Consider the following 19,414-nt stretch of genomic DNA (forward strand, 5'->3'; position numbering starts at 1 on the left):
TACCAGCTGCCACAGGCCTGGTCCTGAGGTCCCACTGTTGAAGGTTCTGTGTCCTCAAAGCCATAGGATGGTATAGTTTAGTCCAACCCAGCCCCTTGTTTCACTCCAGGGGGAAACAGGAGGCTTGGCGGAAACTCAATTTAAACAAGTTCCTCCTCTCCATGCCATGAATCTCTCATCTGAAGCTCTTAGTTTAGTCTTCTGTGCTTGCTCCCCAACCCCCAGGCCAACACTGGCCATAAAGGACATAAGGACTGCCCTTGTGCAGCTCCCAAATCAGGGTGGAAAGGATAAGACCAGCCAACTACACCTCAGAAAGTTAGCTGCTGGAGTCAGCACCGGGTGCTAAGATAGGTCAGCACTTTGTCCTCACTAGGTAGAGGGGTTTGGTCTCAGTCCAGAGGGCAGTCTCAAGATATCCAGGGAGGCCCTAAGATAAGGAACTATAGATCTAAGAGATTTCCCCTTCACCTTTGCACAAATCCAGTCTTCTTTAGATACCATTGGAAATCCTGCCACCTTCTCCAATCTTATTCACCTCTCCCTCTTGTGCTCATATCAAAACCTTTAGTCGGCTGGGGTTGTGGCTCAGTGGTAGAGCACTTGCCTAGTATGTGTGGGGCACTGGGTTAGATTCTCACCACCACATATAAACAAATAAATGAATAAAGGTCCATCAATAACTGATAAATATTAGAGAAAAAAAAAAACAACCTTTTGTCCCTAAAATATGATGAGTTAAGGGAAAGGCCTCAAAAGTGGGTAAATGGATGAATAAGTGTTGAGCTACTAGCCCAGAAAGGGGTCTGGGGGTTTTAAGTGGCCTAATTTAAGGTAGGCATGGTCACTAATGGTGGGTAAAGTCTTTAGGCCTATCTAAGGCTCTCAGTCCCAGGCTTTGGGCAGGTTACCACTGAGGTGCAATGAGGACCTCACATTCAACCAGGACCTGTTTTTTTTTTTTTTAATTTTTTTAGTTGTTGATAGACCTTTATTTTATTTATTTTTATATGTGGTGCCAAGAATCGAACCCAGTGCCTCACACGTGTCAGGCAAGTGCGCTACCACCGAGCCCCAGCACCCCAGTCCCTCAACTAGGACCTATGCCAAACATCCTCAGTCAACAGACATAAAGTAACCAGCCCCTCCCTACCTGACTCTAGTGAATGAGCCTCTCCCCTATGCCCTCAGAGGCTCCAAACTCCAGCCTCTATCTTAATGGAACTCTATCCCTGCCTGTCTTTCCCCATGGCCCAGCAATGAACCTAACCCTGACGGGGAAGGAGACATCCCCAGGAAAACCACACTGACAGGAGAAAAGATCAATGGCCATTCCCATCGGAGGGGTGGGATTTAGTGCCTCCCCAGTGACAGAGGGGGCTCCACTGGGGCTATTCTGTCTGCGCAGCTCCAAGGCTCTGGGAGGTAGCTGGGATTGAGTATTCTTATCTCAACACAAAAAAAGCAAGTGTGGGTGACAGGGAAGGGCAGCACTGGGACTAGGACAAAGCCTCACCCACCAAACCCTTGACTCAGAGACCCATGGAAACAAGGGCTACTGGCTAGAAAGGGGGCCAGACCCTAGGTCAGGTTGCCACAGAGCCATTAGGTTGATCCAAGGGAGATGTAGGGAAGATAGCCTTGGCCCAGAGGGGAATCCTCCCCTCATAGTGCCTAGAAAAGCGGAGGACACACAGCATGTTTACAGCAGAGGAAATGGGGGCGGAGCTGGGCAGAGACCTTTGGTCAGAATGCCCCTCCCAGTAAGTGGGGGAGGCCCCAAGAGATGAGGTAGTGGCTGATTGTTTGCTTCTCACTGCCAAGAGGAAATTAAAGTGAATCTGCCACTTCCTTCCGCCCCAAGTTGGTTGGGGAGGGGGAAGAGTGGGTGTGACCTGTGAATGCAATAGCCAAACTGCTGTCACCCACAGCTTCCAGTACCCACTATACAAAGCAGGTCTGAGCTCCAATCACCTTTCAGGCTTAAAGACTGAAGAATCAGATCAACACTCCCCACCCCACTGGGCTGGTCACTTAATGGGGCAGCAGACACCCTAGTCCTTTCCCAAATTCTACTGAATTTACCTTTTTTTTTTTTTTTTGTAAGAATTTACTTTTTCTTTCTAAGGAAAGTCAATTAATGCCTAACACCTCATGTTTCCTATGTTAGAATGGGTCTCTTGGACCTTCTTAGGTCAACCCAAGTCTGGTGGGCCTGAAAGTTGATAGCCCATCCCCCAGCTCCATCATACCCATAAGGATGTGCAGGGGACATGCTTTGGAAGCTACATTTCTTCACAAAGGGTGGGAGTAGAATAATCATGCTAGGACACAAGTCTATGTGTGAAGATGCCCAGGGCTGAAGCAGTCAGCCATGGGTAACAGTGGGAAGGTGTCTTTATTGCACTGTACCAATGTCAAATTAGGGATAAACCACCTGAAAAGCTCCTGTTTTCAAAGACAATACTCAAATCACTAGGAACTTGGCCCTGCCAGTCAGAAGAAATGCGATTCACACCTGGGCACTCCTTGGCCTGTGTTCTAGACTGATGACCTAGTCCTGGACCTCCTACACTCTTGCCAGGCAGGGCCAGCAAACTGAACAAGTGGCATTTGGTTCATGCTCCAATATCAAGGCCACCTCAGTGCCACACCCATGGAGAGGGTTACCATGGCAGGGACAGTAGTCACCAGCCTTCCAGGGTTCTCTTTTCACCACTTCCCAATGTCACAAAGGGCTTCTTGCATAGCTCCTTAGGCAGGGCTGGCTCCTGAGTTCTGGGGCCTCCAGAGTCTTGGTCAAGAGCCTCCCACTTGCGTTTGTACAATGAAAGGCTCTCCTCACCAAGCCGACCCTCAGGGAGGCCCTGGCTCCGCAGACAGACGATGGCTGCAGTCTGTTCCGCCAATTTCTTGGACTTGTCCCTGGGCAGATGAGTAATAGGGAAATAAGACAGGTGGGCAGGTTGCAGGATGAAAGGCCAGGAATTCTTACTCTTATACACCCTTAGCAGAGATTCTGATAAAACTGAATAAAGTGTCATCATACAGGGCCATCAGTGCTCAGGCACACCATCCACCCAACCCTCCCAGACCAATGCTGGATTCAGGACCTCCCACCCCAAGCCTCACGCCCTCTGATAAGAAAACTCACCACAAGGTGGACTGGTACTTTTGCTCTGCAACAGTGACAACGGAGCAAAACATGCGATCTAGCGGTCGTTGAACCTGGTACAGAGGACAAAGGAAAAAGGGCTGATTGCCCTCAAGGCCCACCTGCCCCATCGCATCAAAGGGAAGTACTTCTAACCTAATGCAACTGAAGGCTGTCTATTCATATGCTCCTCCCATGTAAAAGGAGGTGCGTCTTCTAAGGAAAAAAAGCCACCTATACAAATTAACAACGACACCATGTGTGACCAAATTTCTGTCATAAACCCAAACAAAGGGCTGTCAAGTCCTTTTGCCTGCGAATATGGGACCTCCTCCTACTGAGTTTACCAGATGGCAAAGGGGTGAAAGAGGACGTGGGTGGGGACAGAGAAGATACATCTGGAAGACCAGGTGATATGGATGAGTGGATGAGACCTGAAGCAGCAAGGCATATGGGAGGTCACATGCTCCATGCTGAGGGTCTTGGGTTAGATCCTACAGGCACTGGGGAGCTGATAACTTGAGCAAGAGAGACAGAGGTTAGATTTATGTTGCAAAAGTCACTCTGGCAGAAGGGGACACAAGGCACAGAAGGTACAAGCCTGTCTGGAAGAGGCAGAGCAGCCTAAACAAGGAATGACCAAAAGAAGTGAAGCAAAGTTTTAATCTCAAGGTTTCCACACCACAGGCCCCATGTCTAGGCCCCAGTTCTGTGCCCCACTGGCTAAGGTCCAATCCAAAGATATACCTGCCAGGTTGGACAATAGTCCAAGGTCAGAGGGGAAGGGCTATCAGCAACTGACCCAGCCACAAGCAACTTCTGCATGCCTAGAGGGCAAAGCTAGACACTAGCCAAATAGTCTAGAATTCAGGGTATGAACTGTGGGTGTACTAGGCGATGGCACCACTGGAGGGAGCACCATGGCTGGTTGCAGGGCAGTCACAGCTAGGAACTCACCGTCTCATAAACAGGCTGTGCCAACTTCTCTCTCCGGCACCATTCCAGCAGGCACATCTTGGGGGTGATCTGGGGTGGATAAGCTCTCCTATGGAAAGGAGAAGAAGCATTCAGGAACCACTCACCATCTCCACTCCCCCTCTTACCAATGGTACCACTCAGCTGATAGGGGCTATAGGAACTGAGACCCCAGGCTGCTGCCTTAAGGATCTTATGCCTACTCCTCTGGGCTCCCCTTCCTTTCCTGCCAGTGGTTGGTAACTAGCTTCTACCTAAAGCGAAGATGGGCTTCAGCATTCTAGGGAAACTGAAGGTGGGGAGAATCCTAAAACTCGATCTTGAAAAACAGTCTTTAAGGGCTGGGGTTGTGGCTCAGCGGTAGAGTGCTCGCCTCGCACATGTAAGACCCGGGGTTCGATCCTCAGCACCACATAAAAATAAATAAACAAAATAAAGATATAGTGTCCATGTAACTAAAAAATATTTTTAAAAATTATTTTAAAAATAGTCTTTAATAACCAAGAAGGAAGGTCCAATTTGCTTCACCACACAAGATTTCTGAGAGTAGACAAAGGTGAGGAACTTAGCTCAGGATTCTAACTCAGTGCCCACTCTGACTCCATCTGCCAAGTGTCAAAATAATCTGTTGCTGCCATGGACACAATGAACTCTGATGTCAGAGTCTGTCTGAGACAGAGTGACAATGTAGGAGGGACATGTTTCAACTTCCCACTGGGAGCTCCCTCTGGCGTGTGACTGCTCAACAGTCGTCCTCTCACCCCCACCACACAGTCTTGCCAGAGAAGACTGGATTCTGGTCTGGGTCTGGGGACTGAAGAAAGGCTCAGATCAGATGGCAGATGATAAGGATGAGGGCACCATTCAAAGCTGAGTCACAAGCCTGGAGTGGTGACACGTGTCTGTAATCCCAGTGGCTTGGGAAGCTGAGTCAGGAGGATCCTCAAGTTTTAGATCAGCCTGTATAACTTAGTGAGACCCTTGACTCGATATAAAAAAATAAAAAGGAATAGGGATATAGTTTAGTGGTAAAGCACCCCAGGTTCAATCGCCAGTACAGGGGTGAGGGGGAAGGAGATGGGAGAGCTGAGTCACAATCTAAAGTAAAAATAAGCATGAAGCTACTTCTGCCTAAAGAGGGAACCACAGAGCTGGTGAGGGCAGTGGATGTGGGCAGGGATCCAGAGTCAAATGAAGGTGAAGCTCCTATAGCTATTGGGGAATTCCATGTAGACAGCTAGCTCCTCAAGGCCAGGGGGAAAGAAGCATAGACTTTTAGGAATAGAAAACAAGTTCCCCTGCCACAAGGGGTGAGAGGGATTGGTCTGGGAGAAAGTAGAGTTTGGTTGCTCTTGAGACAACACACACATCCTCAAACAGTCCTGCCTGGGCTTTCAGGGACTGTCTTAGCTGAAAATGCCTTCTCTGGGAACAAGTATCCAAACCAAACAAGTATCCAAGGAGATTTGTAGTACCTAAGCATTTGGGGATACTAAAGATTGAACCCAGGGCACTCTACCACTAAACTACATCCCCAGCCCTTTTTATTTTTTGAGATAGGATCTCAGAAGTTGCCCAGGCTGGTCTCAAACTTATGATCCTCCTACCTCAGCCTCCCTAGTAGCTGAGATTACAGGCATGTGCCCAGCACATACAGCAACCAGCATGTTGGCCTAGTCATACTCTGAAGGTACTGGCCCTGGCCCATGCTAAGGCTAAGCTGGAAACCTACCTATCAAACTTGACAGCCATTTTAATGACACCAGAGGTATCTTCAACTGGTTCCCCCACCTTCTCTGCAGTCTTGGCCAAGAGCTCAGCCCTCCGGGCATCCATCTTCTGAGTAGTCTCCTCATAGAAGGCACCAAGGCCAAAGGCATCACTATAAGAGGAAGTAGAACAGAGCAGGCACCTTAGTAGAGCAGCATTCAGGGTACTTTAGGAACCCAGGGCCCCACGACTGAGAATCAATTGCACCAAATGCCATGAGGGCCTGGCCAGAACAAAAGCCTCTTGCCCAGCCCATTATTAACCTAGACAGGAAGCTAGAATGAATGTCCCTGAGCAGGGAAGCTGGGCTGGGTGGAAAAGGTCCTAAGGTCACCCCCACTACTTATAGTCTCTCCCCCATGATGACCAGACAAGTGGGTATTCCCAGCAGCTGTGATAGAGTTTCCCTACACTGATTAAGCACCTGGGATTTATGCAGCTTCTTTATGTCAGCCCATGGCAGGAAGAGATGGAGGCCTGACCACTGCGTGGTTCCCAACTTTCCATCTGGCCTCAAAGAGCTGCCATGGGCCTAACTGGAACTGAGGTAGGTACCACCAGAGCTGCTGAATTATACTCAGTTTGGAGCTTCCAAGAACCAAGGTCCAGCTACCTAAGCTATTGGAGTAGAGAAAGAATCAATGCCACAAGCCAGGGGCATTGAGAATAATTCTGGCAAATATTTTCCCTCTGGGATGTATCTTGAGGGCTGGAGGCTCTGCAAGCGGATGGATCCCTAAGGATGAGATTGGTTCAGAAGGGCTTCTTGGAGGATACAGACAAGGGGAGAGGCTTTCTAGGCAGAGGACCCAGCAGGAGCACAGGTATGGAGGTATGAAAGCAGATAGGTAGACACGGAGCCATAGAAGCCAAGACTAGACTAAGCTATGAAGTACCTCCAGTGTCAACCACCTGAGTTGTAGCTACACCAGATCTGGAGGACCAAACAGTGGCCTCTCAAACTGCAATGTAATGGGTGTGGGAACAGAGGCCAGAGGCTCTATTCAATAGCCCTACCTCTCCTGACTATAGCCTGGCATGTTACAGGCTTGTTAATGGAAAAGCCCCTTCCTCCTCAGGAATTCCTAAGCCTATCTTTTGCATTCCTCTAATATACTAGTGCCCTACTTCCCAAAACCCTATTGTTGAGATGAGTCTAGGATTAGAACATTCCAAAGCTTTGAAAGTATCCCACTCTATGAGGCAAAGCTGTACCATCACCTCACTCCTACAGATCACCGTCCAGAAGTTATGTAGCCTGACACCCTGTGGCCATCATAAGGCTCAAGGTCAAGCCTGGGAAACATCTGCAAAGACAGATGGATAGTTCGTTGCCCTTCTTACCAAATTTCCTGAGAAGACTGGGCAGCATGGAGCAACCTTCCCTGGGGTGACTCCAACTGTTCCCGCAGCATCTGGCACAAGCAGTACTTGGTATTGGTGTAGTGGTTGTCATACTGCACCGCCTGAGAAGAAAACTGGTGTGAGCCCATCTGCTACCAGCAGGTGCCAAGGCCTGAGATAGGCTTCAATGGCAAGAAAGAAGGCTCCAAGGGGCATCAGAGGTATGCTTACAGCCAAGGCAGTGTGACCCCATAAAAGCCATCTACTCCTCCAGCTGGTGGTACAAAGTTTGAGAGTCACAGTCAAGGCCCACAATCAGAAATACATTTTCCTGCTTGAGGTCTAGAAGTGCAGGAATCCCCGTCCTGCTTTGGCCACCACAGACTATGATGGAAAACCTACTACAGGGAAGGGGAACACCAAGGACAGGGGTGAGAGTCTTCTTAGAGCCTGGTGTACCTTCTCTTCTGACATCTTGATTAAGTTCTCTCCAACTTCCTCTACAAGGGTAGGGTACAGCTCCATTTACCAGGCATATTTGATATACTATTTGTCACTTCATATCTTTATACAAAGTGCAGCTATTATTCCACTCCACAGCCTTGGAAGTGAGTCTCGGGAAGGAAAGATGACTGCCCAAGGGTACCATCGATACCCACATGGTCAAGGACAGGGTAGGAGAGCAGATAAAAGTTTTTAGATAAAAACTTCAGATCCTCCTCCTAGCCCTTGCTCTCTGTAATTATATATTTTAGAATCTCTGCCTGAGTTTTTATCATCAGTGCCTAGGAAGGTGCTATGATGTACTCATGACAAAATGGGAAATAAGTGGGTAAGCCCCAGCCAGCAGCAGAGCCATGATTCAGCTTATTTGGACCTGAAGACATCTGGCTGGACCAAAAGCCAGCCCTGCTGACACTTAAGTCCACTCTCTTTCTCTGACAACACACCCTCTTGAAAGCTGCCAAGGGACAGTGAAGCAGGAGTAATAATATCACCTTTCACCCAGTGAGCAGACTCAGCACTGCTAAACTTGTCTTCTCTGCTATACATCTGCCAGCTGGCCAGAAGAGATGGAAAGCTGACCTGGGACGAGGCAAAGTCCCTTGCCTCTAGCTGACCCAGACCACTGGAGAACTGGTTGTAACCAAACTGCCCAACAGTACATCCAGAACCAAGGGGATGAGGGCTGTAGCATTGAAGAGAGGAGGCTCTAGGACAGTGGCTTCCCAGCTCTGGACAAAGGCTCAAGTCCTCCTACCATCCCCAGCTTGCTCGGCCATGGGAACCCCACATGCATGGCCATAACTTAAAGAGGACATAAGTAGCTCCATGCAGGTAAGCCCTAGGATTAAAGAAGGTGGAAGCCTGCTCTGAGCAAGAGCTACATTCTCCACCCAGGTCCAATTCACTGAAGAGTTTGAGGACCACTCAGTCTCTGCCTATAGATGTGTAGCAGAGTCCCACAGAGTCCCACAGTTGTGGAAAACAGGTGTGAACTCATTAAAAATTAAAAAAAAAAAATTCCTTTGCAGGGAAATGCCCCTAGTGCTACCATTGTACTCCCAGTGGAAAGAAACTGCTTTAGAAAATTCTATTCATTAAGTAGAGCATTAGTTAGATTATTCCCTAACTCATAGCAAAGCATCCTAGAAATCTGCAATAGAAAAGTTTTAGAAGTAATTTGGACAGATAAGTCAAATCAGGTGAGAAATCTCTATAGAGATAATCTGTCTCCAGCAACGACTACAATGGCTCTTCCTGGCTTTGGCTGCACCTGTTCCAACACAGAGCCATGACTGTCTTCGGTGACACAAAACCTCTTTGTCCATGTGCGTGGACATGTGGAGTGTGAGGGAGAAAGAAGACAATATCATGTGTGTGGGGTCTCAGCAGCATCCTGGATCCAGAAGGTCCTTGCTATGACCTCTATATCTCTAGAAGCTTTAGAAGATGATGATGGGGCACACATCCTAGCATCTTCTCTTCATATGGCAGCTGATGAGACTCAGTGCCACACTCCAAGAGCTAAAAAGGAGAGGAGCAGAACAACAGGGGCTGCTGGCCGCTGGAGGCCCCCATAAAGTGCTCTCTGAAGGATTGTGGCAGACAGAAATGGGGGTTTTGAAAAAGTGCAGACACGTACATATCTTATGTACTTCTGCATGACCTCCTCCAGGGGCCGCAGACCCTCTTTGAGGAAGATGGATGGGTTCCACATGGCCGCTCGGGCTACCATCACTGAAGAGGCAGCTGTGGCTTGTCGAAATTCCTCTATGTCCAAATGCTGCTGGATGTGTTCATGAGATCCTCCACTGAAAAGCAACAGGAAGGTTAGGTGTGTCTTCATTATGGAACCTACCAGTATTTTCAGAAAAAGGCAACTTCCTGATCTGCCACTCATTAACAGTGGGGTTTTGGCCAAGTCACTTCAGTTATTAGAGCTTCAGCAAAATGGAGATTATAATCTCACTAAGAAAGATAACATATGTAAAGTAATCCAAACCATGCCTGGTATTTATTAGGTATTCCAGACCTTTTACTTTCCTCCTCTTCCCTCATCCAATACAGTAGCAAATGCCAGCCCACATCTGAAGACATGAAACTAAAATACCAAAACTGAGTAGCCACCCATATGTCTTCTAAGCACTGGGTCAAAACCCTGGAAAGGAGGATACACTGGTGATCATGAGGGTCCGGAAGAAGGCCAATTTGGTCATAATTCCCCTTCCTCTGCCCTGATGCTCCAGGATCCTCTCAGAAAATGTTCTGTCCTCATATGTTTCATCAAGAAACTACTGGTAGTCTCTGTCCAGATCTAGTCAAATGGGGCGAGGACCCTCAGGTGATAGTAGAAATGACAGGCTCAAGGATTTTGAATAGCCCTGGCTTCTCCAAGCCACCCCCAAAATTTACTACCTGGGGGACACAGTGCCCAGATGCACCCCAACCCTTAGTTCTTCCCTCCCACCTATCGGGTATGCCTTTTGTCAGGGCTTCCCCGTATGCAACCTCCCAGACTCCTTTAGGTGCAGGGCTGAACTGAACACAGGCCAGTTCCCCAGTACCAAATGGGTGTGGCCTCTGGGCTGCTCATCAGTACCTCACACCTGCTGGTCCATATTCCTGGTACTATAACTACCCAGAGTGCTTCTCTGGGTTTCTGTGACCTATATTACTTTCCCTGAGCCAAAGCCCTATGAACATAATCCCCTGCACCATGCACAAGTCACCCTGGGTATGACATTACTTTGCCATAAGTCTGTTTCAGCAGCCACCTTATCACTCTCCCCAAGCTCAGGCATCAGAGGGCCCTGAGCTGCCCTGCACCCTACATTAGCCGCTCACCAGAGTGCAAGTGGCCTGACTTAATTGATAGCCACTTTTCTGCCTCATTTACCACTCTGCATCTTGCTCCACTTTTTTCCCCCCTTTTCCTTTATGGTCATTTTTTAATGCTCTCATTCCTTTTCTTAAATGCCTGCTCAAGTCCATTCTGAATGAGTTGGGGCATAAAAAAGTAAACGAGGAAGACGAGAGGCTTACTTGGCTATGACAGGAATGGAGAGGGTTTCAGCAATGGCTTTGATGACTTCACAGCTGACAGGGTGCTGAGGTCGCTCCTCCCGCTTCCTTGGAGACAAAAGGGGGGGGGCGCTGAAGGCTGAGTGCTCACCCATGTTTACCTTAGCTAAGACCTACTGTCCTCCCTACTGAACCTCAGGAAGATTAGGCAGCCATGTGGTCATCAAGGACAGGTTGCAGGAATGGCCTCTCCCTAATCTCTAGGGAGGAACTCTGTGGTGAGGAGTAGGAGCAGCCAAGGTCCATGCTGAGGAGGCAAGTCCAAATCTCAGAGGCCAGCAGGCAAGGCATGACTGCAGGAGGCCAATGTAAATGGCTTGGCAACCAAGGTCATGCTGCTTTCCCTGACTTCTCCTTGCCTCCGCCAGAGATGAGAGACAGTGCTATAAGAATGCTACCCCGACTGTCCCAGTCTTATCCTCTCTAAGGGACTGGAACAGCTGCTACTGCTCAGACTGACCACTCCCACACAGCTGCCTGTGCTGAAGCCAAGTTCCACAGCTGATCCTGGGGAAAAGCACCTGACACAGGGTAGGCCCCGTGCCCAGGGCAGCCAGGGCAAGCCACAGAGCTTGGCTGTCATGATAAACCACAGGGGAAGCAGGACATGACCCAAGGCCCCTCCTTCCAAAGTTGACTGAAAGCAGTTCTTGTGCATGAGTGAGCAAGTCTTAGGGACTCTGAGGCAACGCCTGACCCATGCTCAGAGATAAGCAGGCGAGGTGGTTGACAGGTCTTTTCTGAGTGTGTCCCCTCTGCTACATTCCTGAATTCCTCAGAAGGTCCTGCCAACTCAGCTTCCACCTCTGTCTCCCTGTATCCCCAGCTAGTTTTAGCCCATCCTCAACAGCTCTAGTGGTCAGAAAGTCTTTCCTAAAACTAACCCAAATCTGTCTTCCTACTGCTTCTGGTAAAAGCCTCTTTGGTGGATTGCAAGAAGGATTGCAAGTTCAAGGCCAGTCTCAGCAATTCAGTGAGACCTTGTCTCAAAACAAATTAAAAAAACAAAAAAGAACTAGGGATGTAGCTCAGTGGTAAAGCACCCCAGGTTCAATCCCAGCACCAAAAAAAAAAAAAAAGATCTTCCTTTATTAAGAGAATAATGCCAGGCTATGGCCAGGCTATGTGCCAAGGGTTTTATTTACAATCTCATAAACAGTTCATGACAATTATAAAAAAGAAATTATTTTAATTTCCATATTAGGACTGTGGCACTCAGAGAAGTGATTCCCCAAAGGATACACAACTAATAAGCTGCAGACATAGGATTTGGCACCAAGCAATTTTAGCCCAAAGCCTACTGCCCAAGAAAGGAGAGCATGTAAATACATGTGTGGCTCTCACCTCCCCATATGCCTTCAATCTGAGTAGCTCTGCTTTTTGTGGTATATGATGGACCTCTGGATGCCCTTTGAAAAGGCTGTCAAAATGACAACCAGCAACTTGGATACTTCCATAAGAGTCCTGAGCCCAAAAGGTACATTTCTTAGAGACAAGAAGTCACCAGCCAAAGTCTGTTGTCTGGGGTTCCTTATGAAAGGACATCCTGGGCACAGGGAGCAGATTTGACTAGGAAACCAAGAGCAGCCTTCAGAAACACCTTGGCTCTCTTAAAGGAACACATTAGCTACAAAGCAGCAATGTCTTCAAAAGAACAGCCATCTTGCCAGGAGTGGTGGCATACTGTGGAATGGAAGTGGAAGGCTGAGGCAGAATGATCACAAATTCAAGGTAAGCCTCTGCAACTCAGCAAGACCCTAAGCAACTATAAGATCCTGTTTCAAAGTAAAAAATTAAAAGGGCTAGTGAAGTGGTTCAGTGATCGAGCACCCCTGGGTTCAATCCCTAGTACCACAATAAATGAATAAATGAATGAATAGCCATCTGTCTGGGGTCATTCAAGGGAGAAGCCATTGCTTGATTAAGTCAAAAGAAAACATTAAGAGTGAGAGTTCTAATTCCACCACTTTCTGTCTACATGATACAGGTTTGAGCAAATCACTCCATCTCTACAACTTCAATATCATGTGGATGGGGAGTTTCTCTTTCTCTGTGTCTCTCAAGCTCAGAGCAGGGCCTAGCACCAATAGGTGCTCAATAAAAGAAACACAGACAAATGCAAGCCCATTCAAGGAGTCTGAGTGCCCTCTGAACTCACAGGTTGTCAAAGAGTTGGGCAGAGGCAGGCAAAATACATAAGTGAGGGACTATAAAAATGGCTGAGGAATCTCTCAGCCAGTCTCTAAAAAGGCAATCACTCACCTCCCATGAACTGTGATGGCAGCAATGCCAGTCCTTTCTATCCGCTTCACAAGGCTCAAGGTATCTTCTAGCTGAGGAAGATCACAAGAGTGGTTACTGGGGCCCCAGTGTTATAGCTGCTGGCTCCTAAATTGGGCTCAACTCTACTCCCTCCACCAAACCTAATTCATCATGAATCATTCACAATCCCCAAATCCAACATCACCGGAGAGAATAGACCTTGAGATAATAGAATACAATACTTACTGAAGGCAGAATACGAATCTTGCAGGTCACAGGTCTGCGCGTCCCTTTAACAAGGGTGCTGAGGATCTGCAAAGAGGAGCACAGAGGAGCACCTACCTCTTCTAGAACAAACTTCCACACTGCTTGTATACTGCTACAGATATATGCATTTCAGGGGCACAGACAGTTCATGTATGCACAATGTATATCAATCTGTTACACACATACACATAGAATACTCCATGAGACAAGGAATGTGCCTCTGTTCTATGCTACAGCCCCAACACCAGTGATCCCTGCCTGGCACAAAATGGTATATATATACTTGTTAAATACACTGAATGAACTAGGGAGTGAATGGATCTGCATGCATTCCTGTGTAGAATGCAGTAATCCTTTGCCAGGTTCAAGCATTAGAATTACCTGAAAAGCTTAAGAAACACAAATTCTTATATTCTATCCTGTTATTTCTATAGGGGCAGGGCTTAGGAATGTGTGTTTCTAACCAACACACTCTGTTTTCAATATGATTTTGAGGCCCAGCCCTGGATAAGAACAGGCTGGCAACTTCTCCCCTGGACGAAGGGAAGGAAATGTTTCCTGAATGCGTCCTGAGCCCTGCAGAGTGAAGAAGCAGGAAGGCCTTTAAAGGCCTGGGCCCTTGCACTCCTCTTTGGAGATGTCAGATATACAGGAATAAAACAGGCAAAAAAAGGGACAACATTTTCAACAAGCTAAAAAGTGTTTATTGCATAATAATTGAAAAGGATTTCAAAAAAAGATCAAGAAGCCATACAGGAAAGTGTCAGTGAGGTAGCAAGACCTGACCACACAAGAATCAGAGATCGAGAGAGATGCAAATGACACTGCATGGCTGTGACTTTGCTATCTTCTTCCCAAATCAAAAATTTCAACCCAGGCAAGTTGGAAGCAGGGTGATCTCAAGGACTTTCCCAGAACTGAACCTCTGTTCAGCAGAGGAGATACCTAGGTGACTGCTGCCAGTCTTCTAGACTGGCGGGGGCAGCAGAAAGCAGAGAACGAACAGAGGAGGACTTTTTCTCAGGGACAGGCTAAGGTAGCCACTCTGGAAGATAACAGACCAAGAAACTGGGCTGACCAGTGGATGGCTCATGAGCAAGACAGGGTCTGCTGGACCAGGCAAAATTGACAGGCAGGCAGGAACAGTCCACAGGTGCTGCCTCAGGAGACTGGGCCTGAGGTCCTAAGGTCACCCTGGCAGGTCTTAAAGGGGCACTGCCAGGTCCATCATGACACAAAAAATTCTTACTCTCATTCTATCTCTGGCTCAAGGCAAAACCTCTTGACAGTTCCCTTGCAAGCACTCACTTGGAATCCTCTGATATTTAGTAATTTAAGAAGCACCAGCTGGTCTGATCCAATGCTCTGTCTTACAGGACTTCCTTTTAGTGTATTTTAACCAAGTAGAATAGAATTTCTGTTCATTTCATGTTAAGGACAAGGAAGGAGATTAGGTAACTAAAAGCCCTAACCACTTGCAAGGGCAGCACTGAGGGGAAACAACAACTAGAGGCAGTCCTCCAGCCAGGCTCTAGCATGAAACTCTTCTGGACACAACTCTCCAGGTCCACATCACACCACATGTCCCGGTGAAGATCTCTGGGGATAAAGGACAAGAGGCAAGCCTATATCTGAGTGGAGAAGCAGAACATCGACCAAAGGCATGCCTCACCAGATCAACTGGCCTCCTGGGAAAAAGCGGCCCTATCTCCCCAGGTTGTTGAGGAGGGAGCAGGTGGGAAGATCGGAAGCCACAGGCTTGAGTATCAGTGAGACCAGAGTTCAAGTTCTGGGCCTGCTCACTGGCAGCTATGACTCAAGAAACTTCACTCACACAAATGATACCCTGGACAGCCAGAAGATGCACAGAAAGCTTGGACGGGGGTGAGACCATATATCACTAAGAGCTACAGTCTAAAACTGAGGGTCTAAATCCAGGGAAGGTATACCAGCATTACCTGGTGGAAGCTTTTTTCAATAGACTGATATCCCCCATCCCTATCCACTCCAAAGTTAGAGAATTCAACAGGTAGCATCTTTTTTTTTTTTTTTCAATTGAGATAAAATTTATATACAATAAAATCTGCCACCTTGGGCCCAGTATGTTGGCACACACCCGTAATCCCAGCAATTTGGGAGTCTGAGCAGGAGGATCACAAGTTCAAGGCCAGCCTCGGGAACTTAATGAGACTCTGTCTCAAAATAAAAAATAAAAAGGGCTAGGTATATAGCTCAGTGACAGAGTATTCCCAAGTACAATACCTAGTACCACCCCTCCCAAAAAACTTTGCCCTTTTTAAGTGTATAGTTCAGTGGTATTAGTTCAGTGGTATTATTAAGTATTTTCAAAGTTTTTCCAGACCTCACACAAACATCTTTATTTTGAGAAAATTTCAGCAGGTGGTCCTGAGATGCTCCCATGATGAAATCAGGGGCCTAAAACACCAAGCCTGGAACACAAAGCTCACCCACTCACCCAAACTGCTAGTACAATCTGGGCTTAAATTGAATCCAGCCCCCCATGCAAAAATCACATTGGATTTTGTAGGAGAAGTCTGCAACCCTGCAACTTCCCCTCCATGAGGCAAACCCCATTTAGCCAACCTATATGATTCCCTCACCCGAGAAGAAACAGAATGATCTAAGCATCTGGAATGCATCTCTACTGCTTCATGAATAAATGTACCTCATTCAAAGAGGAACGTCAGAAAGGATAGAGCCAGCAGCATTGGTCGGAGAAACCAGGTCAGACGATAAGAAAATGCCCATGTGCTGAGGACCCCTCTCTTAACTGCTCTGACATCATGGCTATCCATTTCAACTCCATCTTGCACATGGGTGTCTCACTGGAAGTTCCAAACTCCGCTGCCTATTGAACTGTGGTTAGACATTTAAAAATGAAGCCAGGCACCTTTAATGGAAGATGTCATTGAGAAGGGACACAGACGCTGCATCAGGAATCACAAGACTATGACTCCGAAGTTGGCTCTGCCTGCCTCTTATTTGTAATATGATCTTGAAGAAAATCATTTTTCTCTCTGTGTGCTTTATTTTTATGTTTTTGTTTTGTTTTGTTTGGGGAGGGGTTGTTGCTTTTGTTTTTGTTTTTTATTGGTACTAGGGATTGAATCTAAGGGCCCTTACCACTAAACCACATCCTGAGCCCCTTTTTATTTTTTATTTTTAAGACCCAGAGTCTCAATAGGTTGCTTATAACCTCACTAAGTTGCTGCGGCTGGTTTCAAACTTGTGATTCTCCTGCCTCAGCCTCCCAAGCTGCTGGGAGTGTGCCACCACTCATGACTAGTTGATTACTTTTGATCAAAATGAGATTGGAATTGGGCATGGTAGTGTATGCCAACAGTCCCATTTATTTGGAAGACTGAGGCAGAAGATCTCTTAAGCCCATGAGTTGAGAACAGCCTGGGCAACACAGTAAGATTGCTTTAACAACAACAACAATAAAGAAGCAGCAGCAGCTCATGAATGCCTGCCCTGTGTACCTCAAGGGGTTTCAGGGACAAATAAAATAACATTGGAATATGCTTTGAAAGGAAACTACCCAAGAAATGGTAAGGATACATTATACGCAGGTTAGAGGAACATCATATGTGGCTGTATGTGGGAAAAATCAGAAGGAATCCAGCTAACACATACTGTGGTCCTCTTATATCCCAGAGACAGCTGGACAGAAAGAATATACACAGTTGAACAGCAACAGCCAGAACAAACCAGGGCAGCTCTTATGGTAGTATCTGAGTCCCAAGTAACTCTAATCTGCAGGAAGCACCATGAGGCTCAAATCCTGGACAAGGAAGTAGGGATGGTGCATGAAAAGCAAAACAAAGGAGCTACAATCAGCAACAAGCTGACAGCTGATGAGCTGGGAAAGGAAAGGAAGGTACACATGGTATGATATGGCAGAATATCACCCCCACAACCCCTAGCAGCCCTAGATAGCAAATACCAACCTGACCCAGGGGACTCATTAAGCCTATCTGCAAAATCACCACAGGAAGGGAAATAAAGAAAGACTAACTTCAGCTTGCTTCATGGGACCCTGACCTGGCTTGCTCTCAAAGAACTGATGAGACTCCAGTGGTATGGAGGGGAACCCCCCTGCTACTCTCATCCAGGCCCCTTAGAGAGGACAATCTACCCACCCCACAAACACACACATACACAGAGCCTACCCTCACCAAAGGTGGTCTAGCCTCTGCTCTCATGAGCATCCTAGAAAGGAGAGAGACAACACAGAGGAGTCTCTAGCCCAGTCTTCAGGCTCTCTGGCTCTTAGTCGACAGGGCCCAAGTTCCAGGCTTTTATACAACTCAAGGCTGCTGTATGCTGGCTCAAGGGTTTCCAAACCTGACTGCATGTCAAAACCATTGGGAAGCTTTTTATTTAGGTGGGGGATAAGGGTACCAGGTATTGAACTCAGAGGCACTTGACCACTGAGCCACAACCCCAGCCCAATTTTGTATTTTATTTAGAGACAGGGTCTCACTGAGTTGCTTAGGACCTTGCTAAAATTGCTAGGGCCAACTTGTGAACTTTTGTTCCAGTGTCATAATAAACTAAACCTGCCATCTTCCAGCAGTTTGGGTGAGTGGGTGAGCTCTGTGTTCCAGGCTTTGTGTTTTAGGACCCTGATTTCATCGTGGGAGCATCTCAGGACCACCTGCTGAAATTTTCTCAAAATAAAGATGTTTGTGTGAGGTCTGGAAAAACTTTGCACACCTGTAATCCCAAGCCACTGGGATTACAGGTGTGCATCAGTGCGTCTGGCACTGGGAAGCTTTCTAAAAAATTCCCAGGCTGCAAATGGATAGACTAAGGGAACTTCAGTAAATCTGAAATGGGGAGAGAGGCATTCTAGGCAACTCTAGTTCATAGCCATGTTTTGAGGACGCTGCTTTCACTCATGCAGAACTTACCTTCTCAATCTTGTCAGGATCTGACAGCAAAGCAGCTCCCATTCCTCCCTAAAGAGAACAAGAAGAAAGGTCTGCTTTAAGTTGGAGGAGGATACTCCTTGGCTCCTGCCCACCCCCCGCCTCCCATGGTAACATGGTATGCAAACCTTGTAACCAAGGTCCATTAACAACTGGCATTTTCCTAAACAAGTAGGAAGACAGCAGGATTCATGCCCATAATCACAAGGACAGGAATCTGATGAATTCTAAAGTCACCACAATGATGCCCTTGGCAAAACCCATGGATCTCTAGAAGTAGGCTCTACAGAATTTCTGGCTAGATGTCTTGGCTTATGCCAATAATCCCAGTGGCTTGGGAGGCTGAGGCAGGAGGTCCACAAGTTCAAGATCAGTCTCACCATATAGCCAGGCCCTAAGCAATTTATGGAGACCCTGTCTCAAAATAAAAAATAAAATAAAAAAATATAAAAGGAATAGAGATGTGGTTTGATGTTTAAGTACACCTGGATTTTTTTTAAAGAAAAAAAAATTCTTTTTCAGGTCTCAGTGTCATAATAAACTAAACCTGCCATCTTCCAAGACGTTAAAAGACAATGGATCCTCCTTAAGTGATGAGATTTAAATACTCCTTCCTCACATACCCAATACTTGCTTTAGTACCAACACTAAATGCAGAGACACAAACATTGTCCAGGCCCTTCTCCTCAGCCAGCAACAATGTCCCAGTCTTGAGGATCCAGACACATGCCAAACAAACAAAAATACCAGAAAACAGAAACTGCATATCTGAAACACTTAAAACTCAACCCTAACAATAATGCTTGTCTCATGATAATAGGATTATTACCAACAATTTTCTTTTTTCCTTCTGCAGTACTGAGAATTGAATCTAGGCTTGCCCTACCACTGAACTCAGCCTCCCAAAGAGCTGTGATTATTGGCATAAGCCACCATACCTAGCTCTTGTTACAATTTTCTATATTTCCCATGTTCTAGACATTACAATAAATTACTTTAGTAATCAATATCTCATGGGAGGGTAAAAGAGAATGAAATCTTTGAAAATCTGAATGAAGGGGAGAAAAGCAAACCCAATAAATATAGTATATATATTGCATAC

General features: G+C 46.8%; 1 protein-coding gene across 14 annotated transcripts in view; it reads right to left on the bottom strand.

Annotated features, from left to right (window-relative positions):
* Positions 1–2,338: 2,338 nt before the first annotated feature.
* The window catches only part of Dus2 (dihydrouridine synthase 2), a 106,232-nt gene continuing 89,156 nt past the window's right edge, over positions 2,339–19,414 (bottom strand). For 13 of the 14 annotated variants that reach the window (XM_048792444.1, XM_048792443.1, XM_048792445.1 and 10 more), the window contains 10 exons: positions 18,295–18,342; positions 13,337–13,402; positions 13,091–13,161; positions 10,790–10,876; positions 9,390–9,558; positions 7,244–7,365; positions 5,862–6,011; positions 4,112–4,199; positions 3,155–3,228; positions 2,339–2,925 (listed from right to left, as the gene is read on the bottom strand). In XM_048792444.1, coding sequence (XP_048648401.1) covers positions 2,688–2,925; positions 3,155–3,228; positions 4,112–4,199; positions 5,862–6,011; positions 7,244–7,365; positions 9,390–9,558; positions 10,790–10,876; positions 13,091–13,161; positions 13,337–13,402; positions 18,295–18,342 — 1,113 coding nt within the window. In that variant the 3' untranslated portion in view covers positions 2,339–2,687. The remainder of the gene's footprint in view (positions 2,926–3,154; positions 3,229–4,111; positions 4,200–5,861; positions 6,012–7,243; positions 7,366–9,389; positions 9,559–10,789; positions 10,877–13,090; positions 13,162–13,336; positions 13,403–18,294; positions 18,343–19,414) is intronic. The other variant, XM_048792438.1, reaches the window with a different exon arrangement.

Source organism: Marmota marmota, unplaced genomic scaffold (genome assembly GCF_001458135.2).
Source record: "Marmota marmota marmota unplaced genomic scaffold, marMar, whole genome shotgun sequence".
NCBI lineage: Eukaryota > Metazoa > Chordata > Mammalia > Rodentia > Sciuridae > Marmota > Marmota marmota.